Source organism: Schistocerca piceifrons, chromosome 3 (assembly GCF_021461385.2).
Source record: "Schistocerca piceifrons isolate TAMUIC-IGC-003096 chromosome 3, iqSchPice1.1, whole genome shotgun sequence".
In the NCBI taxonomy this organism is placed as follows: domain Eukaryota; kingdom Metazoa; phylum Arthropoda; class Insecta; order Orthoptera; family Acrididae; genus Schistocerca; species Schistocerca piceifrons.
Window position 1 is genome coordinate 187,444,889 of NC_060140.1, and position 27,071 is coordinate 187,471,959.

The 27,071-nt window shown below is 39.8% G+C and overlaps 1 protein-coding gene across 1 annotated transcript in view; it reads right to left on the reverse strand.

The window, feature by feature from the left end:
- LOC124787834 (breast carcinoma-amplified sequence 3 homolog) overlaps window positions 1–27,071 on the reverse strand; it is a 117,020-nt gene that overhangs the window by 61,361 nt on the left and 28,588 nt on the right. The window contains exons 5-6 of the mRNA XM_047254775.1: window positions 4,658–5,110; window positions 3,812–4,066 (exon numbers count right to left, since the gene is read on the reverse strand). Of these exons, the coding sequence (XP_047110731.1) occupies window positions 3,812–4,066; window positions 4,658–5,110 (708 nt within the window). The remainder of the gene's footprint in view (window positions 1–3,811; window positions 4,067–4,657; window positions 5,111–27,071) is intronic.

The window sequence follows — 27,071 nt, forward strand, 5'->3', positions numbered from 1 at the left end:
TTGTAGACTTAGATCAAAGGATGAATATAGCAAGCAGGTTTAAATGGATGTTGGTTGCAGTAATTATTAAGTGATGAAAAGTCTTGGACAGGATAGATTAGTATGGGGACTTGCATCAAACCACTCTTCATATTGAAGATGAAGATGAACAACAACAACAACAACAACAAGACAGGATATGCCACCTTTGCTGTGGTTAAGCAAATAGTGTTTTCTTATTTACAAAGACTTTCTGCCAGCTAAGACATTGATGTCTAAATGTGGAGGATACCATTTCCAAGTCTTTTGTTCTTCTGTAGTGAAGTAATAATGTGATTTGGCTCTTTGGATGTTCAATGTCTTCCTCTTTGCAATGATGAAGATGACACCAGCTCATTGAACTACATGCTTTTGTAATAAGCTCCGCCATATAGTATTAGCTGCTATTACAAGGGGCATAAGCATTTGAACATTATTACAGAGAAAGAAACTAACATCAAGTATATTTCACATAGTAACATGAGGGCATGCTTAAAGTTTTGTTAACTTATGTGCTCGAAGTGGTAATAAACTAAGGGGTTAAGGAAATTACTCATTTGTCTTTTATATGGAAACTAATCCATTTGCAAATGTTTATGTTCTCAGATTAATTTGCTACATATCAACAAAAGTATAGCACAACTTTCATCCATATTGCTCTCACCTATGCAAAGATGCTACACAGTGATTTAAGGGGATATATAAGATCTGATAGGCTAACCATCCAAGATCTCTATGTTGTCTGGGAGTAGGTGTTCATCAGTGACTCACTACATCCATTGGGAATGTTTTTTACAGAATTTGTTGGCTCCATTGGTATTACATGAGCAGCTAGAGAAGTGAGTATCCACCCAGAGAGCCCTTCTTCCCTAGGTAAGTCTCATAAACTGGATTGTGGCAGTTGCAACAGAGGTCACCAGCTACAGATTATTTCATCTCCTCAGCAGTTGTAGACCCCACTGTCATGTGTCACACACCAAGTAAAGGTTTTTCCCCCCCTAACATTCATATCATCCTCATAACCTGCAAAATTAAGCTAACAATTCCACTCTGTGTGACACAATGTTCCGCCACCATTCCATATGGTTGAAGGTTGCAGAAAAATGTACTGAGCTTACAGTCTCCTGCTCAGTAACCCCACGTTCAACACATCTGTAACCGACCTTGTTCGGTTAAATTCCTTAACACACTCACCATTAGGGAAGACCCAGGAGACACAAGCAGTTTTTAAAATGCACAGATGCGGTGAAAATTAAACCCAAAAGTTTACAGATAGAAGTGTTAGAAAGCTGGCAAAGATTTGGGAATTCTCTGTGAGTTTTATATCATTATCTAATTCATAACAAACACATTTTATATGAAACTATTCTGGTTTTCTATTTGGTTTGAGAAAAGATTGTTTTGTTTTGCTTCATAATACGAATATGTATGCTCTGCTAACAGAGTCAAACGCTGGTTTCCCTAGAGTGATCCACTGATCTGCTGAGAAATACTTTGTAAATTGCATCATCCATGCTGCATATACAGAATTAATATTTTTGTCGCACATAATTCACTAGGAGTTGAGTCTCTTCTGGTGCCTCCACCCAAACTTAGCTTCATCAATTCGTTACACCCGATGCCATGGTAGTGTTGTATTGTAGTAATTTAGAAACAGAGTAATAGAAGAAGTTAGATGGTGTGTCCACTGCTTTGCTCCAATCTTTCTCACCTAAGAGTGAGAGGAACAATGCTTTTAGTCAATGCCCTGTTGTCAGCATAGGAAAATTACATGTCTTATGAAAATGCCCTGAGGTTTCTTTGCACAGACAAGAAAAAGATTCCCAGATTTCTCATGGATTTCCCACTCAAAAATACACTTTTTCTTTGGTGTAAATACACTTCTTTCCAGATGAAAATACAATGTACCACTAATGAAAGCACATTTTTCCATGTTAAATGACAATACACTTTCCTTCAGAGCTGTAAAACTCACCAGCCAATGACAGCAGATATTCTGGGCACAGGAAGCGGGATGTAATCAGCCAATATTGTTAAGTAGTGCAAACACACAAATAGAAGAAGTTAATGGTTTAAATTAACATACATACAGTGTTGCTACAAGAAATCTAATCTTTCACATACAATATTGGTCACCAAAAATTCTTTTGCTGTTTTTTCTGAGGGTGTAGTTAGGAAGGATCCTAAGCATACAGCATAAATTGCAGCAGCTGAATACTTCTGACAAGCATGCTTATAAATTTCACTGCTGTGTAACACACATTCATGGGTTACCTGGCTGAATATATGTTCTGTCAAGTACTTCAACTTTTCTGTAGAAAAGCCAATTACACATGAAACTGAAAGAACTAAAATACATCTGAAAAACTGAATGTGAAACCTGGTCTTTCTTAGCGAGTGTTACCCTCTTAGGTACATCAGATAGATACATGTGTGCCAGTAAAATTTTAAATAATGGTATAAATGGCTAGTCTTCTGGGCCAGAAATTTTTCTAGGTGGCTGGTCCTCAATGTTAAGTTTTGAATGACAGATTAACGCTCTGTGATTTAAGGAATTCATCACACATTCTCACACATAACATAATTCATCTTTTGTAAAAGGAAATTTACTTTGAAAATAACACTTCTCAAATCACCATTTGCAAATATTTTCCTGTGACCTATTAGACATGTAAACAGCTGTGACATCACATTCATCGAAACAATAGCCACAAGAAAGATGCATTGCAAGCGGTTTGTTGTTACGTAGTACTGAACAGTCTTTGACACATTTTGCTATCGGTGGATGCTTGTGTGTTTACTGTGTTTTGTTGTTGTAAATGGCACATTTTCGTTGCAACTTAAGTTTTATTTTGATATTATTCTCTGGGTTCTATTTTACTGCTGTGGTATTGTTCTGTAGTAGAGGGCTACAGAAAAATACTTTGTTAGAGTATCAGTTCTTACTAATCAAAATTACAAAAATTTAACTGAAAATTAAAGCAATGAAAAATTTCTGGGAATCTAAAAATGTCCCAGGTTTATCCTGGATTTCTCTTGGATGAAAAAACTCCTGAGTTTTTCCCAGTTTTCCCATTTGTCCCAGAGCGTACACACCCTGTTGCACCATTCAACCAGTGTTTTCACTAAATGCATGTGGACATAAGTGTGTCCAATGCCACTATCAGAAGGAACTCTTTATGGTTTAAACAGGCTGCTACCCACACTAATCAGAAATTTTCCTAATGCCAAATGCCATGGTAATCACCATTTCAAAGACTTTCATACAAAGATGGACTGTATATCTCGGAGTACTGTTGCACATAGCCACTGAGCAAGCAAGACAGTTCAAATAACATTTTTCAAAACTTTTAGAGATTTATTGGAAATTAAATGCATTACATTTTTACCATGACTGACAAGGCAGACGTCAGAAAGAATAATCTTAAACAGAACATGGGCAAAAGCAACATGCCATGATCAGGGATTGCTGCAACCAATGCCAACAGATAACAAAACAGAGCCACGCACCAATGTGGTTCAATCCTACATACTGTTAACATTAAGAGGGGAGTAATTATATATTAGTTTCATTTTATTATCCACCTTATAAGAAACACTTGTATATATTTACTCTTTGATCTTTTGACCTCATTCTGATTTTTTCTGTTTTTAACAAAGATTCTTATTTTGTTTTGCTCCCTAAAATGAATATGTTTGCAGTTAATTTTAAAATTAAAACCATGTTACCTGTACCACAAAATAATATACTGCGATATATGGTGAAGAAGAAAAGTGTACAATATTATTTTACCTTAGCAGTGGTATCCCCACGATGCAAAGTGTAGAGATGGTGTACAGCTGCAAGTGATGATCCACAAGGATGAGGCTGTATTCTAAACAGATGGAAGTCATGGCCACGACGGTCGGCAGTCAGTAGCAGCATACCAGAAGAGTCAAATGCCAAAGCCACAACAGGTTCACTATGAGCAGTAAAATGGGCAACCATGTTCTCCGTAGAACCTTCCTCAGAGTTGCTTCTCTCCCGATCACAGCCTCTCGCTGCTCCCTGTGCCAACAAGATTTCCACAGTGTTTAATGGGTGAATGCAACAATGTAAGTAAGAAGATACAGAAAAGATATGTGTTAGAAAAATATAAAAAAAGCTTGATTAGATCATATAATTTTTTATGTCTTTGAGGGATTAGACATGCCTGAAGGGGATATTTCATACAAGAAAAGCAATAGAAATGAAGCTTAAAACTGTGTACTAGACCGGGACTCGAACCCAGAACCTTGCCTTTTGTGGGCAATGTTCTTACCAAACGGGCCAGCCAGGCACAGCTCACAACCAGTAATCACAGCTTGGAATGCGCACCTCTGCTACAGACGCTATTTTGAAGGCTACATATAGCATTGCCACCAATGAAAAGTTCATGAAATTACATGGATTGAAGCAGGAAGATTTCACAATGCCCCACAACAAATGCCACATTTTTTCAACTGAAACTGGCCAAGAAAAAACGTATTGCATTACTTATTGAAAGCCCCTCATATTTCAGTCTTCAGAAACTGAAAGAATCAACTTGAATACTGCAGTACACTCCAATTAATCAACATTTACTTTAACAAGTGTATTAAAAACCAAACTGTTTTGAACCTGTATATCAATTATTGTGACAATTCCTGGCTGGAGACCACTCTCAACAGTAGTAGAGGAAGGTGCAGTTAGGACGCCGACAGCACCTGCCCCACCGCGTTGTTGTGCACTCAGGCTGCTGGCGACAGTTTCTCCCAAGCCACGTAAGCCTTTGCCTAAAGATTTTGCTGCATGAAGAACAGCAGCAGTGTAGGACTGTACACCATCACCCTCACTGCCGCCAGAAGATCGACGTGCAGGTAACAGGCGTCGAGAAGCATATGCCAGCCAACGGGGGCCCAGTGCCACTGGATTTGGATTAGGACCAGGACACGGGTAGCATGTAGTGACAGTCAGCCGATCCTCAAGTGTGGCTGCATCAAACACAGCCACACGTTCTGGAAATGTAACAACCACAGACCGTCGATTTGCTAGAACATCACTCACTGGATTTTTGAATTTGATACTTTTAACCTGCAACAGAAACACAATGAAATAAAAATAATTACTCCAGTGCATAATATATTCGTTACAAAACACAAAAGAAACAAAACATCATATAAATTCATATGAAAACTTATTTTGATTATAAAGTAATTTAAAGCAACAAACTTACTTTCACTAAGACAATAATTTTGCCTATCGGTACATACAGAAAACAGAAATCATGGCTTTCAAATGTGATAAAGAACATCAAAATATTCTTTTTGCAGTCCGTAATAAATGAACCATAGACCTTGCCGTTGCTGGGGAGGCTTGCGTGCCTCAGCGATACAGATAGCCGTACCTTAGGTGCAACCATAACGGAGGGGTATTTGTTGAGAGGCCAGACAAACGTATGGTTCCTGAAGAGGGGCAGCAGCCTTTTTAGTAGTTGCAGGGGCAACAGTCTGGATGATTGACTGATCTGGCCTTGTAACACTAAACAAAACGGCCTTGCTGTGCTGGTACTGCGAACGGCTGAAAGCAAGGGGAAACTACGGCCGTAATTTTTCCCGAGGGCATGCAGCTTTACTGTATGGATAAATGATGATGGCGTCCTCTTGGGTAAAATATTCCAGAGGTAAAATAGTCCCCCATTCGGATCTCCGGGCGGGGACTACTCAGGAGGAAGTCGTTATCACGAGAAAGAAATCTGGCGTTCTACGGATCGGAGCGTGGAATGTCAGATCCCTTAATCGGCCAGGTAGGTTAGAAAATTAAAAAAGGGAAATGGATAGGTTAAAGTTAGATATAGTGGGAATTAGTGAAGTCCAGTGGCAGGAGGAACAAGACTTCTGGTCAGGTGAATACAGGGTTGTTGTTGTTGTTGTGATCTTCAGTCCTGAGACTGGTTTGATGCAGCTCTCCATGCTAACCTATCCTGTGCAAGCTCCTTCATCTCCCAGTACCTACTGCAACCTACATCCTTCTGAATCTGCGAAGTGTATTCATCTCTTGGCCTCCCTCTAAGATTTTTACCCTCCACGCTGCCCTCCAATGCTGAATTTGTGATCCCTTGATGCCTCAGGACATGTCCTACCAACAGATCCATTCTTCTAGCCAAGTTGTGCCACAAACTTCTCTTCTCCCCAATCCTATTCAATACCTCCTAATTAGTTACGTGATCTACCCACCTAATCTTCAACATTCTTCTGTAGCACCACATTTCGAAGGCTTCTATTCTCTTCTTGTCCAAACTATTTATTGTCCATGTTTGACTTCCATACATGGCTACACTCCATACAAATACTTTCATGAACAACTTCCTGACACTTAAATCTATACTCGATATTAACAGATTCCTCTTCTTCAGAAACGCTTTCCTTGCCATTGCCAGTCTACATTTTATATCCTCTCTACTTCGATCATCATCAGTTATTTTGCTCCCCAAATAGCAAAACTCCTTTACTACTTTAAATGTCTCATTTCCTAATCTAATTCCCTCAGCATCACCCGACTTAATTCGACTACATTCCATTATCCTCATTTTACTTTTGTTGATGTTCATCTTATATCCTCATTTCAAGACACTGTCCAATCTGTTCAACTGGTTTTCCAAGTCCTTTGTTGTCTCTGACAGAATTACAATGTCATCGGCGAACCTCAAAGTTTTTATTTCTTCTCCATGGATTTTAATACCTACTCTGAATTTTTCTTTGGTTTCCTTTACTGCTTGCTCAATATACAGATTGAATAACATCGGGGAGAGGCTACAACCCTGTCTCACTCCCTTCCAAACCACTACTTCCCTTTCATGCCCCTCAACTCTTATAACTGCCATCTGGTTTCTGTACAAATTGTAAATAGCCTTTTGCTCCCTGTATTTTACCCCTGCCACCTTTAGAATTTGAAAGAGAGTATTCCAGTCAACATTGTCAAAAGCTTTCTCTAAGTCTAAAAATGCTAGAAACGTAGGTTTGCCTTACCTTAATCTTTCTTCTAAGATAAGTCATAAGATCAGTATTGCCTCACGTGTTCCAACATTTCTACGAAATCCAAACTGATCGTCCCCCAGGTCGGCTTCTACCAGTTTTTCCATTCGGCTGTAAATAATTTGCATTAGTATTTTGCAGCTGCGGCTTATTAAACTGATAGTTCGGTAATTTTCACATCTGTGAACACCTGCTTTCTTTGGGATTGGAATTGTTATATTCTTCTTGAAGTCTGAGGGTATTTCGCCTGTCTCTTACATCTTGCTCACCAAATGATAGAGTTTTGTCAGGACTGGCTCTCCCAAGGCCGTCAGTAGTTCTAATGGAATGTTGTCTACTCTCGGGGCCTTGTTTTGACTCAGGTCTTTCAGTGCTCTGTCAAACTCTTCACGCAGTATCTTATCTCCCATTTCATCTTCATCTGCATCCTCTTCCATTTCCATAATATTGTCCTCAAGTACATCGGCCTTGTATAGACCCTCTATATACTCCTTCCACCTTCCTGCTTTCCCTTCTTTGCTTAGAACTGGGTTTCCATCTGAGCGCTTGATATTCATACAAGTGGTTCTCTTTTCTCCAAAGGTGTCTTTAATTTTCCTGTAGGCAGTATCTATCTTACCCCTAGTGAGATAATTCTCTACATCCTTACATTTGTCCTCTAGCTATTCCTGCTTAGCCATTTTGCACTTCTTGTCAATCTCATTTTTGAGACGTCTGTATTCCTTTTTGCCTGCTTCATTTTCTGCATTTTTATATTTTCTCCTTTCATCAATTAAGTTCAATATTTCTTCTGTCACCCAAGGAGTTCTACTAGCCCTCGTCTTTTTACCTACTTGATCCTCTGCTGCCTTCACTACTTCATCCCTCAGAGCTACCCATTCGTCTTCTACTGTATTTCTTTCCCCCATTCCTGTCAATTGTTCCCTTATGCTGTCCCTGAAACTCTGTACAACCTCTGGTTTAGTCAGTTTAGAATACAGGGTTAAAAATACAAAATCGAATAGGTGTAATGTAGGAGTAGGTTTAATAATGAATAGGAAAATAGGAATGCGGGTAAGCTACTACAAACAGCATAGTGAACGCATTATTGTGGCCAAAATAGACACGAAGCCCACGCCTACTACAGTAGTACAAGTTTATATGCCAACTAGCTCTGCAGATGCTGAAGAAATTGAAGAAATGTATGATGAGATAAAAGAAATTATTCAGATAGTGAAGGGAGACGAAAATTTAATAGTCATGGGTGACTGGAATTCGACAGTAGGAAAAGGGAGAGAAGGAAACATAGTAGGTGAATATGGATTGGGGCTAAGAAATTAAAGAGGAAGCCGCCTGGTAGAATTTTTCGCAGAGCATAACTTAATCATAGCTAACACTTGGTTCAAGAATCATGAAAGATGGTTGTATACATGGAAAAACCCTGGAGATACTAAAAGGTATGAGATAGATTATATAATGGTAAGACTGAGATTTAGGAACCAGGTTTTAAATTGTAAGACATTTCCAGGGATAGATGTGGACTCTGACCACAATCTATTGGTTATGAACTGTAGATTAAAACTGAAGAAACTGCAAAAAGGTGGTAATTTAAGTAAATGGGAACTGGATAAACTGACTGAACCAGAGGTTGTACAGAGTTTCAGGGAGAGCATAAGGGAACAATTGACAGGAATGGGGGAAAGAAGTACTGTAGAAAAAGAATGGGTAGCTCTGAGGGATGAAAGAGTGAAGGCAGCAGAGGATCAAGTAGGTAAAAAGACGAGGGCTAGTAGAACTCCTTGGGTGACAGAAGAAATATTGAACTTAATTGATGAAAGGAGAAAATATAAAAATGCAGTAAATGAAGCAGGCAAAAAGGAATACAAACATCTCAAAAATGAGATCGACAGGAAGTGCAAAATGGCTAAGCAGGGATGGCTAGAGGACAAATGTAAGGATGTAGAGGCTTATCTCACTAGGGGTAAGATAGATATTGCCTACAGGAAAATTAAAGAGACCTTTGGAGAAAAGAGAACCACTTGTACGAATATCAAGAGCTCAAATGGAAACCCAGTTCTAAGCAAAGAAGGGAAAGCAGAAAGGTGGAAGGAGTATATAGAGGGTCTACAGAAGGGCGATGTACTTGAGGGCAATGTTATAGAAATGGAAAAGGATGTAGATGAAGATGAAATGGGAGATAGGATACTGCGTGAAGAGTTTGATAGAGCACTGAAAGACCTGAGTCGAAACAAGGCCCCGGCAGTAGACAACATTTGATTAGAACTACCGACAGCCTTGGGAGAGCCAGTCCTGACAAAACTCTACCATCTGGTGAGCAAAATGTATGAGACAGTCAAAATACCCTCAGACTTCAAGAAGAATATAATAATTCCAATAACAAAGAAAGCAGGCGTTGACAGATGCAAAAATTACCGAACTATCAGTTTAATAAGTCACGGCTGCAAAATACTAATGCGAATTCTTTACAGACAATTGGAAAAACTTGTTGAAGCCCACCTCGTGGAAGATCAATTTGGATTCCGTAGAAATATGGGAACACGTGAGGCAATACTGACCCTACGACTTATTTTAGAAGCTAGATTAAGAAAAGGCAAAACTACATTTCTAGCATTTGTAGACTTTGAGAAAGCTTTTGACAATGTTGACTGGAATACTCTCTTTCAAATTCTAAAGGTGGCAGGGGTAAAATACAGGGAGCAAAAGGCTATTTACAATTTGTACAGAAACCAGATGGCAGTTATAAGAGTCGAGGGACATGAATGGGAAGCAGTGGTTGGGAAGGGAGTGAGACACGGTTGTAGCCTTTCCCGATGTTATTCAATCTGTATATTGAGCAAGCAGTAAAGGAAACAAAAGAAAAATTCGGAGTAGGTATTAAAATCCATGGAGAAGAAATAAAAACTTTGAGGTTCGCCGATGACATTGTAATTCTGTCAGAGACAGCAAAGGACTTGGAAGAGCAGTTGAGCGGGATGGACAGTGTCTTGAAAGGAGAATATAAGATGAACATCAACAAACGCAAAACGAGGATAATGGAATGTAGTCGAATTAAGTCGGGTGATGCTGAGGGAATTAGATTAGGAAATGAGACACTTTAAGTGATAAAGGAGTTTTGCTATTTGGGGAGCAAAATAACATGATGGTCGAAGTAGAGAGGATATAAAATGTAGACTGGCAATGGCAAGGAAAGTGTTTCTGAAGAAGGGAAATTTGTTAACATCGAGTATTGATTTAAGTGTCAGGAAGTTGTTTCTGAAAGTATTTGTATGGAGTGTAGTCGTGTATGGAAGTGAAACATGGACGATAAGTAGTTTGGACAAGAAGAGAACAGAAGCTTTCGAAATGTGGTGCTACAGAAGAATGCTGAAGATTAGATGGGTAGATCACATAGCTAATGACGAAGTATTGAATAGAATTGGAGAGAAGAGGAATATGTGGCACAACTTGACAAAAAGAAGGGACCGGTTAGTAGGACATGTTCTGAGGCATCAAGGGATCACAAATTTAGCATTGGAGGGCAGCGTGGAGGGTAAAAATCGTAGAGGGAGACCAAGAGATGAATACACTAAGCAGATTCAGAAGGATGTGGGTTGCAGTAAGTACTGGGAGATGAAGAAGCTTGCACAGGATAGAGTAGCATGGAGAGCTGCATCAAACCAGTCTCAGGACTGAAGACTACAACAACAACAACAACAACAACAATTTAGGACCTTTACTAAAAACCTCCTGTCATCTGTTATTGTGGAATGAAATATTTGATTAGGCACTAAAATATCTAAACAAAATATGATGAGAAACCTCAACTGCTTGCGCCCAACATTAATTTTATTTCTACGTTCTAAGCATTCGCCCCCCACCTAGCCACAGCAAGGAAGATATAAATTTTTTCATTAGCACGACATATAGACTATGAAATTCATTTGTTAGCTATAAAACTTAGTTGTTGAACACAATATCTCCATGTCTGTATATTTTCTTGAGATATTAACACTACTGAAATGATGCCAATGGCATGTGTTTGTGGACTTGACTATACAAAGGGTGCTAAAATTTGAACTTTCTGCCAAATTACATAGGAGCCCATTACACAACTGTATGTACAGTAAAGCTCAACAGTGACAATCAATGAACCAATAACTGTAAAAATCAACATAATGTATAAATAGTTCAATAGGTTTATTAGAAGGATGGAATGCCATTGTGTGTAGCTACGGACGGTTTAAATCTTCCCAGCGTGAATTTATTTGTTGTTGCTGCTTTAATAATTTGAACATGTAGAGAATAGGAAATTAGGAAAGCAGTGAGATTGCAGTTATTATTAAGAAGTTTTGGGCCCTAAATGTAGAACAGCATGTGGTTTTTTTTTTTCTCCAAGTAATATCCCATCCAAATGCCTTTACTTTAATAATAAGTGGACAATAACCATCTCATTTTCTGTGAAGTCCTCCACAACAGTTAATGTGACATTCCAAAGATCATATTACATTCTTAATGCAAGGTAAGGCCAGTTATCTCACATCATCTATTTCATTTACATCCATATTTCTTCATGCCATTGAGGTCTGGTGTGCAGAATGGGGCCAATCAAGAGTGGTAATAAGATTTCTGTTTTACCAACCATCACTATGCTACCACTGTGTGCTCTGTATATTAGTCCTACTAGAATGAGATTACTCCTTCAGCATATAGCTGTAATGGGATCATGGTATTACTCATAATATGGGTATACTGGGCAACATCAAGTTGACCATATATCCTGCACAGCATTCATAATCTGTGGTAGCTTACTGCTGATGCTGTTGTGTATGGCAGGGTGTCCAAGCTGAGTGATTGTAGGAAGATACAAAACAACTTAGATAAAATGTCTAATGTCATGAATAGCAACGAACTCTAAATGTGGAAAAATGTAAGTTAATGCAGACGAGTAAGAAGAACAAACCTTTAATGTTTGGTTGCAGTATTACTAGTGCCCTGCTTGACACAGCAAGTCATTGAAATATCTGGGCGTAATGTTGCAAAGCGATATGAAATAGGACGAGCATGTGAGAACTGTGATGGGGAAGACAAATGGTTGACTTGGGTTTATTGGGAGGATTTTAGAGTGGTTCACTTTAAAGGATATCGCATATAGAATGCTGGTGTGACTCACTCTTGAGTACTGCTCAAGTGTTTGGGATCCATACCAGATTGGACTGATGGATGACATCGAGGCAATTCACCGGCATTTGACGCCGACTGCCGAACGATTCTACTGCCAACAACATACATAGTGCATAAGGACCACAAAAATAAGATTCAAGAAGTTAGGGCTCATATGGGGGCATATTGACAGTCATTTTTCCCTTGCTCTACTTGCAAGTGGAACAGAAAAGGAAATGACTAGTAATGGTACAGGGTACTCTCCTCTGCCACAGAAATCCAGCCCCACACAGACGTGTGCAAAGTAGGTGATGACATTACCAAGTATATACTTGGTAAAGAGGAAACCTTGCAACCTGTAGAACTCTAAGCAAACTGTTGTTTGCAGAGGAAAAACTCAGTTCATCAGTAAATAAAACTTTTTGCCACTATGACTGACACTGTCTGTGCCAAACAGTAGACAGCAGAATCAACGTACATCGTGGAGTCTTTCCTTTCATGCTACAAGTTTCTATTGAAGCTCAGGCCCTCAAACCAGTGTAGAACACCAAATCCACTGACCTATAAAATTTTTGTTCCATGTTTCACCAGCAGTGTGTTTGAAGTAAAACTTTGGAATAACATTTTGGTCATTTTACAAGGGCCGTTCAGAAAGTAACCTCCAGTTGATTTAAAAAAATACACCAAGTTAAATAAAAATATTTTAATATATACATCTTACAACTACATCTTTGCACTATTTTTCTACATAGTCTCCATAGCGATTGAGGCACTTATCGTATCTCTTCACAAGCTTTGAAATTCCTTCTGCATAAAAATCACCCGCTTGTGCCTGGAGCCAGCCTGTGACCGCATCTTTGAGCTCTTCGTCGTCATCAAACCGCTGTGACCCGAGCCATTTCTTCAAATGCATGAAGAGGTGATAATCACTTGGCGCCAGGTCTGGGCTCTAAGGTGGATGGTTGATAACGTCCCACTTGAAGGACTCAAGAAGGGCCGTTGTTCTGCGAGCAGAGTGAGGACGGGCGTTGTTGTTGTTGTTGTGGTCTTCAGTCCTGAGACTGGTTTGATGCAGCTCTCCATGCTACTCTATCCTGTGCAAGCTTCTTCATCTCCCAGTACCTACTGCAACCCACATCCTTCTGAATCTGCTTAGTGTATTCATCTCTTGGTCTCCCCCTATGATTTTTAGCCTCCACGCTGCCCTCAAATACTAAATTGGTGATCCCTTGATGCCTCAGAACATGTCCTACCAACCGATCCCTTCTTCTGGTCAAGTTGTGCCACAAACTCCTCTTCTCCCCAATCCTATTCAATACTTCCTCATTAGTTATGTGATCTACCCATCTAATCTTCAGCATTCTTCTATAGCACCACATTTCAAAAGCTTCTATTCTCTTCTTGTCCAAACTATTTACCGTCCATGTTTCACTTCCATACATGGCTACACTCCATACAAATACTTTCAGAAATAATTTCCTGACACTTAAACCTATACTCGTTGTTAACAAATTTCTCTTCTTCAGAAACACTTTCCTTTCCATTGCCAGTCTACATTTTATATCCTCTCTACTTCGTCCATCATCAGTTATTTTGCTCCCCAAATAGCAAAACTCCTTTACTACTTTAAGTGTCTCATTTCCTAATCTAATTCCCTCAGCATCATCCGACTTAATTTGACTACATTCCATTATCCTCGTTTTGCTTTTGTTGATGTTCATCTTATATTCTCCTTTCAAGACACTGTCCATTCCGCTCAACTGCTCTTCCAAGTCCTTTGCTGTCTCTGACAGAATTACAATGTCATCGGCGAACCTCAAAGTTTTTATTTCTTCTCCATGGATTTTAATACCTACTCCAAATTTTTCTTTTGTTTCCTTTACTGCTTGCTCAATATAGAGATTGAATAACATCAGGGAGAGGCTACAACCCTGTCTTACTCCCTTCCCAACCACTGCTTCCCTTTCATGTCCCTCAACTCTTATAACTGCCATCTGGTTTCTGTACAAGTTGTAAATAGCCTTTCGCTCCCTGTATTTTACCCCTGCCACCTTTAGAATTTGAAAGAGAGTATTCCAGTCAACATTGTCAAAAGCTTTCTCTAAGTCTACAAATGCTAGAAACGTAGGTTTGCCTTTCCTTAATCTTTCTTCTAAGATAAGTCGTAAGGTCAGTATTGCCTCACGTGTTCCAGTATTTCTACGGAATCCAAACTGATCTTCCCCGAGGTCAGCTTCTACTAGTTTTTCCATTCGTCTGTAAAGAATTCGTGTTAGTACTTTGCAGCTGTGGCTTATTAAACTGATTGTTCGGTAATTTTCACAACTGTCAACACCTGCTTTCTTTGGGATTGGAATTATTATATTCTTCTTGAAGTCTAAGGGTATTTCGCCTGTTTCATACATCTTGCTCACCAGATGGTAGAGTTTTGTCAGGACTGGCTCTCCCAAGGCCGTCAGTAGTTCCAATGGAATGTTGTCTACTCCGGGGGCCTTGTTTCGACTCAGGTCCTTCAGTGCTCTGTCAAACTCTTCACGCAGTATCGTATCTCCCATTTCATCTTCATCTGCATCCTCTTCCATTTCCATAATATTGTCCTCAAGTGCATCGCCCTTGTATAGACCCTCTATATACTCCTTCCACCTTTCTGCTTTCCCTTCTTTGCTTAGAACTGGGTTTCCATCTGAGCTCTTGATGTTCATACATGTGGTTCTCTTATCTCCAAAGGTCTCTTTAATTTTCCTGTAGGCAGTATCTATCTTACCCCTAGTGAGAGAAGCCTCTACATCTTTACATTTGTCCTCTAGCCATCCCTGCTTAGCCATTTTGCACTTCCTGTCGATCTCATTTTTGAGACGTTTGTATTCCTTTTTGCCTGCTTCATTTACTGCATTTTTATATTTTCTCCTTTCATCAATTAAATTCAGCATTTCTTCTGTTACCCAAGGATTTCTACTAACCCTCTTCTTTTTACCTACTTGATCGTCTGCTGCCTTCACTACTTCATCCCTCAGAGCTACCCATTCTTCTTCTACTGTATTTCTTTCCCCCATTCCTTTCAATTGTTCCCTTATGCTCTCCCTGAAACTCTGTACAACCTCTGGTTCTTTCAGTTTATCCAGGTCCCATCTCCTTAAATTCCCACCTTTTTGCAGTTTCTTCAGTTTTAATCTACAGGTCATAACCAATACATTGTGGTCAGAGTCCACATCTGCCCCTGGAAATGTCTTACAATTTAAAACCTGGTTCCTAAATCTCTGTCTTACCATTATATAATCTATCTTATACCTTTTAGTATCTCCAGGGTTTTTCCATGTATACAACCTTCTATCATGATTCTTAAACCAAGTGTTAGCTATGATTAAGTTGTGCTCTGTGCAAAATTCTATCAGGCGGCTTCCTCTTTCATTTCTTAGTCCCAATCCATATTCGCCTACTATGTTTCCTTCTCTCCCTTTTCCTACACTCGAATTCCAGTCACCCATGACTATTCAATTTTCGTCTCCCTTCACTATCTGAATAATTTCTTTTATTTCATCATACATTTCTTCAATTTCTTCGTCATCTGCAGAGCTAGTTGGCATATAAACTTGTACTACTGTAGTAGGTGTGGGCTTCGTATCTATCTTGGCCACAATAATGCGTTCACTATGCTGTTTGTAGTAGCTTACCCGAATTCCTATTTTCCTATTCATTATTAAACCTACTCCTGCTTTACCCCTATTTGACTTTGTGTTTATAACCCTGTAGTCACCTGACCAGAAGTCTTGTTCCTCCTGCCACCGAACTTCACTAATTCCCACAATATCTAACATTAACCTATCCATTTCCCTTTTTAAATTTTCTAACCTACCTGCCCGATTAAGGGATCTGACATTCCACGCTCCGATCTGTAGAACGCCTGTTTTCTTTCTCCTGATAACGACATCCTCTTGAGTAGTCCCCGCCCGGAGATCCGAATGGGGGACTATTTTACCTCCGGAATATTTTACCCAAGAGGATGCCATCATCATTTAATCATACAGTAAAGCTGCATGCCCTCGGGAAAAATTACGGCCGTAGTTTCCCCTTGCTTTCAGCCGTTCGCAGTACCAGCACAGCAAGGCCGTTTTGGTTATTGTTACAAGGCCAGATCAGTCAATCATCCAGACTGTTGCCCTTGCAACTACTGAAAAGGCTGCTGCCCCTCTTCAGGAACCACACGTTTGTCTGGCCTCTCAACAGATACCCCTCCGTTGTGGTTGTACCTACGGTACGGCTATCTGTATCGCAGAGGCACGCAAGCCTCCCCACCAACGGCAAGGTCCATGGTTCATAGGGGGGGGGGGGTGGGGTGTTATCGTGCAAAAAAACGATACCGGAAGTCAGCATACCACGGCGTTTGTTCTGTATAGCCCGTCGTAACTTTTTTATTGTTTCACAGTACACGTCTTGATTAATGGTCGTACCACGTTCCATGAATTCAACCAACAACACCCCTTTGGCATCCCAAAACACCGTTGCCATCAGTTTTCTGGCAGAAAAATCTTGCGAGGCTTTTCTTGGCTTGGTAGGCGAATTTGAATGTACCCACATCTTTGATTGTTCTTTTGTCTCAGGGTTCACGTACTTAATCCAGGTTTCGTCACCGGTCACGATTCTGTTAAACAATGGTTCTCCTTCGTCCTCATGCAGAGGCCATTCTTTGAGTTTTGTGGTGGTCGGTAAGAATTTTGGGCACCCATCGTGCACAGAACTTACGGTAACCCAATCTTGCTGTCACTATCTCGTACAAGAGAGTCTTAGAAATCTGTGGAAAACCAGTAGACAACTCCGACATTGAGAAACGTCGATTTTCACGAACTTTTGCATCAACTGTCTGAACGAGTTCGTCAGTCACCAATGATGGTCTACCACTCCTCTCTTCATCATGAACGTTTTCTCGTCCACTTTTAAATAAACGTACCCATTCACGGACAGCTCCTTCACTAATAACTCTTGGTCCGTACACGGCACAAAGCTCACGATGAATAGCTGCTGCAGAATAACCTTTGGCTGTAAAAAACCTTATGACAGCACGCACTTCACATTTGGCGGGGTTTTCTATTGCAGCACACATTTCAAACTGCCACAAAAACTAAACTAGCGCAGGTACGACGTTCACTCGACCACAGCTTGATGCCGACTGACCTGTTGAGTGCGTGAACGCACAGATGGCGTCGCTACTCCCCCCACAACCCGCACTGTGACCAATCGGAGGTTACTTTCTGAACCGCCCTCGTATTGTACAGGACCAGTGTTGCAACGTGCCTCAAAGTCTGTTTCCCACAGCCCTACCAGATTCTCCAGCTTCACAATACCATTATCTCCCTCGCAAAGCAATGCTATCATTGTAACACAGTCTCCAAAGCCAAGAAATTCCTTTTCTTCACAAGAGCAATGATACAGTCACAAATAATGTGCCGACATTGAGGTATAGTTCATAAAAACAATTCATGGACCCACACAGAGAATGATACCCTTACAGACATCTATAACTCTCTGTGTTAGACTGTTAGAATAAGGCCAGCATATGCAGGATATAACTAACGTGCAACATTATTCTACAGGAAATCCACTCTAGAATGTCATTCCAATTTGAGTAAGGTGACCCTATAAGAACTTTACCCAATATTTCTCTCTCCATTTGTCTGTACACTGCTCTACATCCCATGCTCTACTTTGAAGGAGGTTCATAGTCAATTGTATGGAGCACTATAGAGTATTCTGAAACGTTCCTAAAAGTGTCGCTCGAGTATACTGCAATATTAATTAACTTCTTGTTACATTACACAATGAAGCACATAGGGCACATCCAAGGGAATAATTTCACCCATTATTTAAAAACCCATCCCAATATATAAAGATAATTTAATGTTTCCTGTTTGTTATATGCTCAAAATCTCCAATACATGAAATTTAAAATTCTCAGCACATTAAAAGACAATTATATTCTGAATATGAAGCTAGGTTTATTGAAAAAGAGCTACATGATACCCTGATACAGAAATGTCACTACTCAGTGGAAGGTTTTACGGTAATTTAAGTAGCCTGTCAATGATCACTAGTTTTAGTGTGTCAACATTATTATTCATTCAAAGAAATATAATTATTAGTCCATTTCTGTACAATATACTACTGTTCACACACTTTTTACCCCACACACTTTCCTCCATTACCAAACAGAAAATGAGATAATCATTTTACTAAGGTTTGAAGCTCCTCTTGTTGTTCTTCCGCATTTGCAATTAAAAATTGAGTTGTTTTGAAAATCAGCCTTATGCAAATACAATTTGTTTATTTTTGTATTTACCCAGACACGTTTCAACACCTGTGTGTCATCTTCCGTGGGTCAAATTTTTATTTTGTAAAATTACATCGCTAAATTAACTGCGTTATTATACACCGTCTTTTTGTGTACTCTTTTTCGACATTTTTTTGAAGCATGTCATCTGCAAAATTGTGTGGAAGCAGTACACTGAATAACCATTGATCGAGACACCAACCAGACATGCAACAGGACAAAAAAATTTTGCAGATGACATGCTGTCAAAATAACGATAAAAAAGAGCACAAAAAATAGTGCATAATAACACAGTTAATTTAGTGATGTAATTTCAAGAAATAAAAATTTGACCTACAGAAGATGACACATAGGTGTCGAAACATGTCTGGGTAAATACAAAAATAAACAAATTGTGTTTGCATAAGGCTGATTTTCGAAACAACCCAATTTCAAACAGACATTCTTTTATGAATCAGGATATGCATTATCAATTGTTTTAACCAGGTTGTGGCATAAAATTCTTTTCTCCCCAAAATACCTCTTCACCACTTATTCAATCTATCCATCTAACCTTCAGTATTCTTGAGCAGCAGCACTTTTCATTGCACATGTTTCACTTCTGACACTCCAGATAAATATCTTCAGGGAAGACTTCCTAATACTTAAATTTGTTTTCAGTAATACGTTTTTCTTATTTTCGGAAATGTTTTTCTTGCTATTGCTAATATGTAATTTATATCCTCTCTAATTTGGCCATTGTCAGTTATGTTACTTGCCAAACAGCAAAACTCATCAACTACTTGCAGAGTCTCGTTTCTTAACCTAATTCTCTTGGCACCACCTGATTTCAATCCACTACATCATACTGTCCTTATTTTACTTTTGTTGATGTTCCTGTAACAACATTCATTTACGACACTATCCATTCCATTTAGCTTTCTTTTAATTCCTGTACTATCTACGATAGAATTACAATCTCATTAGCAAACCTCAAGGTTTTTACTTCTTATCCCTGAACTTACATTTTGCTTTCTAATTTCTCTTTGGTTTACATTACTGCCTGTTCACTGTACAGCTTGAGTAACATCTGAGACGGACTGCAACCTGGTCTCAGTCCCTTCTTGCCTTTCCAGTCCTTTGATTCTTACAACTGTAATCTAGTTTCAGTACAAGTTTTACATAACCATTCACTCTCCATATTTTATCCTTGCTGCCTTCAGAATTTCCAAGAGTGTATTGTGGCCAACACTGTCAAAGACTTTATCTAAATCAACAAATGCTATAAACATTGGTTTGCCTTTATTCAATCCATCTGCCAAGATCAGCTACAGGATCAATATTGCCCCACATATTCCTACACTAGCTGAATACCTGGCATTGCCCTGGTATGTGTTTATTTCAATTCTCTTAGTCCACCTCTCCTTTCCCCTCTCTCTGTCCATCCGCTGCTGCTCTCTCTCTCTCTCTCTCTCTCTCTCTCTCTCTCTCTCTCTCTCTCTCTCTCTGTACATATCCTCCTCTTTTCTCTGTGCATCCACCTTTTCTTCTATTTATCCATCCATTTCCTCTTCCTCCTCTTCCTCTTCTTCCTCCGCCTCCCCCCCCCCCCCCACCCCCTATGTTTACTGTGTCCTTCCCTCATAACTTCTGAACTATGTGTTGCACAATGATAGAATTTTGTAGATACATTCAGCAGCATATGTGGATGCTGTCTGCTGAACGTGTTTTGAATAGAGTTAGCAGCAAAAAAGCCATAAATCTAAACGTCATGATGGCATGCCTAATGTGAAAGTTTTACAACTCCAGTAAATGATGGACTTTTCCTCTTTCATCATTTTGTGGTAGTTGTGAGAAAAAGTTTTTTAAATGTTTGAAATTATGTCTAGTTTGTTGCTAGTCACTACGTGCTCTCAATCTCAAATACTGGATAGCATGCATAGTAGCTATACATTATCCAACATGTACATTATTCTTCAAATCAATAAGTACCTTATACCACACCCCCCTCCCCCACCACCCCATCCCCCCACATGAATCACAGACCTTGCCATGGGTGGGGAGGCTTGCGTGCCTCAGCGATGCAGATAGCCATACTGTAGGTGCAACCACAGTGGAGGGGTATCTGTTGCAAGGCCAGACAAACATGTGCTTCCTGAACAGGGACAACAGCCTTTTTAATAGTTGCAGGGGCGACAGTCTGGATGATTCATTGATCTGGCATTGTAACATTAACCAAAACAGCCTCGCTGTGCTGGTACTGTGAACAGCTGAAAGCAAAGGCAAACTACAGCCATAATTTTTCCCAACAGCATGCGGTTTTACTGTATGGTTAAATGATGATGGTGTTTTCTTGTGTAAAATACTCCGGAGATAAAATAGTCTGCCATTTGGATCTCTGGGCAGGGACTACACAGGAGGACGTCGTCATCAAGAGAAACAAAACTGGTGTTCTACAGATTGGAGAGTAGAATTTCAGATTGCTTTATCAGGCAGGTAGGTTAGAAAATTTAAAAAGGGAAATGGATAGGTTAAAACTAGATATAGTGGGAATTAGTGAAGTTCAATGGCAGGAGGAACGAGACTTCTGGTCAGGTGAATACAGGGTTATAAATATAAAATCAAATAGGGATAATGCTGGAGTAGGTTTAATACTGAATAAAAAAAATAGGAGTGCGGGTAAGCTACAATGAACAGCATAGTGAACCCATTATTGTACCCAAGGTAGACACGAAGCCCATGCCTACCACAGTAGTAAAGGTTTGTATGGCAATAGCTCTGCAGATGAAGAGATTGAAGAAATGTATGATGGGATAAAAGAAATTATCCAGATGGTGAAGGGAGATGAAAATTTAATAGTTATGGGGGACTGGAATTCAATAGTAGGAAAAGGAAAAGAAGGGAAAGTAGTAGGTGAATATGGAATGGGGTAAGGAATGAAAGAGGAAGCTGCCTGGTAGAATTTTGCACAGAGAATAACTTAATCGTAGCTAACACTTGGTTCAAGAATCATGAAAGAAAGTTGTATATGTGACAGAGGCCTCAAGACAATGGAAGGTTTCAGACAGATTATATAATGGTAAGGCAGAGGTTTAGGAACCAGACTTTAAATTGTAAGACATTTCCGGGGGCAGAAGTGGACTCTGACAATTTATTGGTTATAAACTGTAGATTAAATCTGAAGAAACTGCAAAAAGGTGGGAATTTAAGAAGATGGGACTTGGATAAACTGAAAGAACCAGAGGTTGTAGAGTGTTTCAGAGAGAGCTTTAGGGAATGACTGACAAGAATGAAGGAAGGAAATACAGTAGAAGATGAATGGACAGATTTGAGAGATGAAGTAGTGAAAGCAGCAGAGGATCAAGTACGCAAAAATATAAGAGCTAGTAGAAATCCTTGGTACCAGAAGAGATACTGAATTTAATTGATGAAAGGAGAAAATATAAAAATGCAGTAAACGAAGCAGGCGAAAAGGAATACAAACATCTCAAAAATGAGATTGACAGGAAGTGAAAATGGCTAAGCAGGGATGGTTAGAGGACAAATGTAAGGATGTAGAGGCATATATCACTAGAGGTAAGATAAATACTGCCTACAGGAAAATTAAAGAGACTTTTGGAGAAAAAATAATCACCAGTATGAATATCAAGAGCTCAGATGGAAAACCAGTTCTAAGCAAATAAGGGAAAGCAGAAAGGTGGAAGGAGTATATAGAGGGTCTATACATGAGCATTGTACTTGAGGACAATATTATGGAAATGGAAGAGGATGTAGATGAAGATGAAATGGGAAATATGATACTGAGTGAAGAGTTTGGCAGAGCACTGAACGAGCTAAGTCAAAACAAGGCCCTGAGAGTAGACAACATTCCATTAGAACTACTGATAGCCTTGGGAGAGCCGGCCGTGGCAAAACTTGCCCATCTGGTGACCAAAATGTATGAGACAGGTGAAGTACCCTCACAATTCAAGAGGAATATAGTAACTCCAATCCCAAAGGAAGCAGGTGTTGACAAGTGCAAAAATTACCGAATTATCAGTTTAATAAGTCAAGGCTGCAAAATACCAATACAAATTCTTTACTGACAAATGGAAAAAGTTGTAGAATCTGATCTTGGGGAAGATCAGTTAAGATTCTGTAAAAATGTTGCCCCTATGAATTATTTTAGAAGACAGATTAAGGAAAGGCAAACTTGCATTTCTAGCATTTGTAGACTTAGTGAAAGCTTTTGACAATGTGGACTGGAATACTCTTTTTCAAATTCTGAAGGTGGCAGGGGTAAAATACAGGGAGAAAAAGGCTATTTACAATTTGTACAGAAACCATATGGCAGTTATAAGAGTTGAGGGACATTAAAGGGAAGCAGTGGTTGGGAAGGGAGCGAGGCAGGGTTGTAGCATATCCCCGATGTTATTCAGTCTGTATATTGAGCAAGCAGTAAAGGAAACAAAAGAAAAATTTTGAATAGGAATTCAAATCCATTGAGAAGAAATAAAAACTTTGAGGTTTACCGATGATATTGTAATCATGTCAGAGACAGCAAAGGACTTCAAAGAGCAGTTGAATGGAACGGACAGTGTTTTGAAAGGAGGATATCAGATGAACATCAACAAAAGCAAAATGAGGACAATGGAATGTAGTCGAACAAATCAGGTGATACTGAGGGAATTAGATTAGGAAATGAGACACTTGAAGTAGTAGATGAGTTTTGCTATTTGTGGGGCAAAACAACTGATGATGGTAGAAATAGAGAGGATACAAAATGTAGACTGGCAATGGCAAGGAAAGTGTTTCTGAAGAAGAGAAACTTGTTAACATTGAGTATAGATTCAAGTGTCAGGAACTCTTTTCTGAATGTATTTGTATGGAGTGTAGTCATGTATGGAAGTGAAACGTGGATTAAATAGTTTAGACAAGAAGAGAATAGAAGTGTTTGAAATGTAGTGCTACAGAAGGATGCTGAAGAGATTTTTTTTTTTTTTTATCGTTGAGTTTGGTCGTTGCGGACGTCGCAAGACATCCTGTTCAAGTTTGGTGGGTGATCGTTCCACTCAGTTTTTTTATTACAGAGGCCAGCCGGCTCTCTGACCGAACACGCTGAGCTACCGTGCCAGCAAGATTAGATGGGCAGATCATGTAACTAATGAGGAGGTACTGAACAGAACTGTGGAGAAGAGGAACTTGTGGCACAACTTGACTAGAAGAAGACATTGATTGGTACAACATGTTCCCAGGCATCAAGGGATCAATAATTTAGTACTGGAGGACAGTGTGGAGGGTAAAAATTGTAGAGGGAGACTAAGGGACAAATACAATAAGCAGATTCAGAAGGATGTAGGTTGCAGTAGTTACACGGAAATGAAGTTTGCACAGGATAGAGTAGCATGGAGAGTTGCATCACACCAGTTTCTGGACTGAAGACCACAACAACAACAGCAACTAAACACTTTCTTAGGTAGCCTATGTTCTTCCTTAGGTTCAAGCTATCTCCTTACCAAACTTCATCCAAACTGGTCCATCTGGTTAGTAACAACAAATTTAAGCATTATACATAATACAGCAGTTTATCATGCATCTCATTGTTTACAACGCTATATATCCTGAAATATGTGTCATTTTCAAATATATGTGAACACTGTCCACAAAATGTGTCATAAATACAGTGGAACCTCACTTAACAAGCACCTCCCATAAGATGCAATTCACATAAGGAGCAAAACTAATTATAAAAAAAGACTTGCTTAATGTGCAATGTTTCGCATAACAAATAACAATGATTTAACGTGACATCACCAACCGTTTGTCACAGTGGGTGAAATGTTCAACAATATGAATATCTTTCATTGTCGGCAGCTGCATATGAACAATGTCTTTAATACGTACAGCAGTTTAGGTTTAGCACTCTCTCTGTTACCATCTTCGTGCAACTTGTGATAACACATTTTTATAAACTTGTGTTCATACAGTGTTTTTTTATGTGCAAATTTTAATAACCTTCGCAGAAATGTCCCCGAAGATAAAGCCACAAGAAGATGACCATACAAAAAAGAAAATGACCTTGGATATGAAACGTAAAATCTTTGAAAAACGTGAACATGGTGTAAGCGTTTATGATTTAGCACACACATAGAATCGATCTCCATCAACTATTTGCATTCTCCTCAAGAACAAGGACAAGATTAAGGAGATAGATGCTCCAAAGTGAGTGGCAATGAGTATCTAAACAACAGTTTTGTATTCTATACAATGTCGAAATGTTGCTCCTTATATGGATAAATGAAAAGCAATTGCAAGGTGACACTATTAACGAGAACATCATTTGTGAGGAGTGAATGATTTTTGCTGACCTTGTTAAGAAGAAGCCAGGATCATCAGTGGCCAAAGAAGTGTGTAACGGAAGCTGTGGGTAGCTTGAGAACTTTAAGAGAAGAACTGGCATCCACAGCATTGCGAGGCACAGTGAAGCACCCAGCTCTGACACAAAGGCAGCAGATAATTTCGTCAGGAGCTACAAGATGCTTGTAGATTCTGAGGGTTATCTGCCACAACACGTTTTTAATTGTGATGAGATGGGTCTGTTCTGGAAAAAGATGCCAAAGTTTACCTTTATAACAGCAGAGGAGAATGCATTAGCCAGTCATAAGCCAATGAAAGACTAACTCACACTGCTATTCTGTGCTAATGCAAGTGGCGATTTGAAAATTAAACTGCTGCTTGTTCACCATTCAGAAACTCCACGAACCTTCACGAAGTATAAAGTCCAGATGAGCATGTTAAATGTGATGTGGAGATCCAACAGCAAGGCTTCAGTGACACGTGATCTTTTTTATGATCGGATCAATGAAGTGTTTTGGCCTTGAGGGGGCGAAAAAATATTTGCTTGAAATGAATCTGCCACTCTATGTCTTGCTTGTTACAGACAACGCTCCTGCCTGTTCACCAGGCCTACAAGACCACCCCCTTGTAGAAGTTCAATGCATCAGCATCCAGTTTCTGCCTCCCAAAACCACTCTGTTGCTCCAGCCTACGGACCAGCAGATTATTTCTAACTTCAAGAATGTCTAGACTAAACCACTCTTTGAGCATTGCTTTGAGTTGACTGAAGCTACAAATCTCACTCTCAGACAGTTTTGGAAATATCTATTCAACATTATTGCCTGCATGAAGATGATTGAAAAGGGGTCAGAGGGGGTTACCGAGAGAACTCTCACTTCTCCTTGGCAGAAGCTTTGGCTGAAAGGCATTGTTGAATGCGATTCCGAGGCATTTGAGGCAGTACCTGTGGAGACTGCAGTCAACGAGACTGTGTCTTTGGCCAAGAGCATGGGACTAGAAGTGGATAACAATGATATCAATGAGCTTGTAGAAGATCACAGCCAAGAAATGACCAATGAAGAGCTTATGGAGTTGCAATGTGTTTCATAGGAGGAAATTGAGAAGTTCTTCAGAGGGGGAAGAGGAGGAGGGGGAGGAGGAGGAGGTAACAGCAAAGAAGCAATCTTCTGGCACCAAAAGAGAAATGCTCAAGGCATGGGAATTGGTTGTATCATACGCTAAAAATCATCACCCCAATAAACCAGTGGCTACACATGCTACAAATTTATTCGACAATAATCCTGTATCACATTTTCACCAACTGATGAAGCATTGACAGAAACAAATGACTATAGATACCTTCCTAGTAAAAAAGAATTAGTTATGTAACATGTACAGCAAAGTACATGATACTGTATGTATAATTTTCTTTGAATAAATGAATTCGGCAAGAGAAGCATAGAGAGACAAAAGACGAACAAGTCTAACAGACCATGCGAGAGGTCGGGAGGGGGGTAGGGGGAGGGAGAAGAGTGAAACAGCAGGTAGGGTGAGGACCAGGCTGGACCACCTAGTCCAGAAAGCTGCAGGCTAGACAATGTTCTGCCAACCCCTCAATGGGTGGATAACGTTAAGCAAGCCTCCTTATAAAGAGTGATAAAAGCCCATGTCACAAACAAAATGTAAAACTAAGTCTGCCACTGGGGAATTGTCTCCTAGCAACAGGGTCAGTGAGTCAGGGAGATTAAAGAGTCCGTCGTAGGGTGGCTAGGTTGGGACAGTCCATCAAAATGTGAACCACTGTCAAATGGGAGCCACAACGACAGTGGGGAGGAGGGACGACAACATATGGTTTCACATCGCATCAGTATATCATCACCTTGGCCTACACAGGCAATGAATCAGCCTCAAAGCCCACGATGAAGGCATCGGTAGCAACCCTATTGTCCTTTGGTCTCTTATGTACATGATGGACTAAGTGTACAACCTGTCTCTTCAAGTTGGCACATAGCTCATCAATAGATTGTAAGAGCAGGTCTCTGCGGAAGGAGATACCCTGAACTAAATTTAGACCGTTGGGGTGTGGGGGAGGGTGTGGGGGAGGGTGGGGGGGGGGAGGGGGTGACAGTCACTGGTATGTCATATGTCATCCAGCTTGTTACAAGTGGGCAGCACCCTCCACTGGGCAGGGGATGCTGTTTTGATCAGAACTGACCCATTTTCATTTTAGAGATGGCTGTCACTTCCCCACCCAAACTTTCCTTCT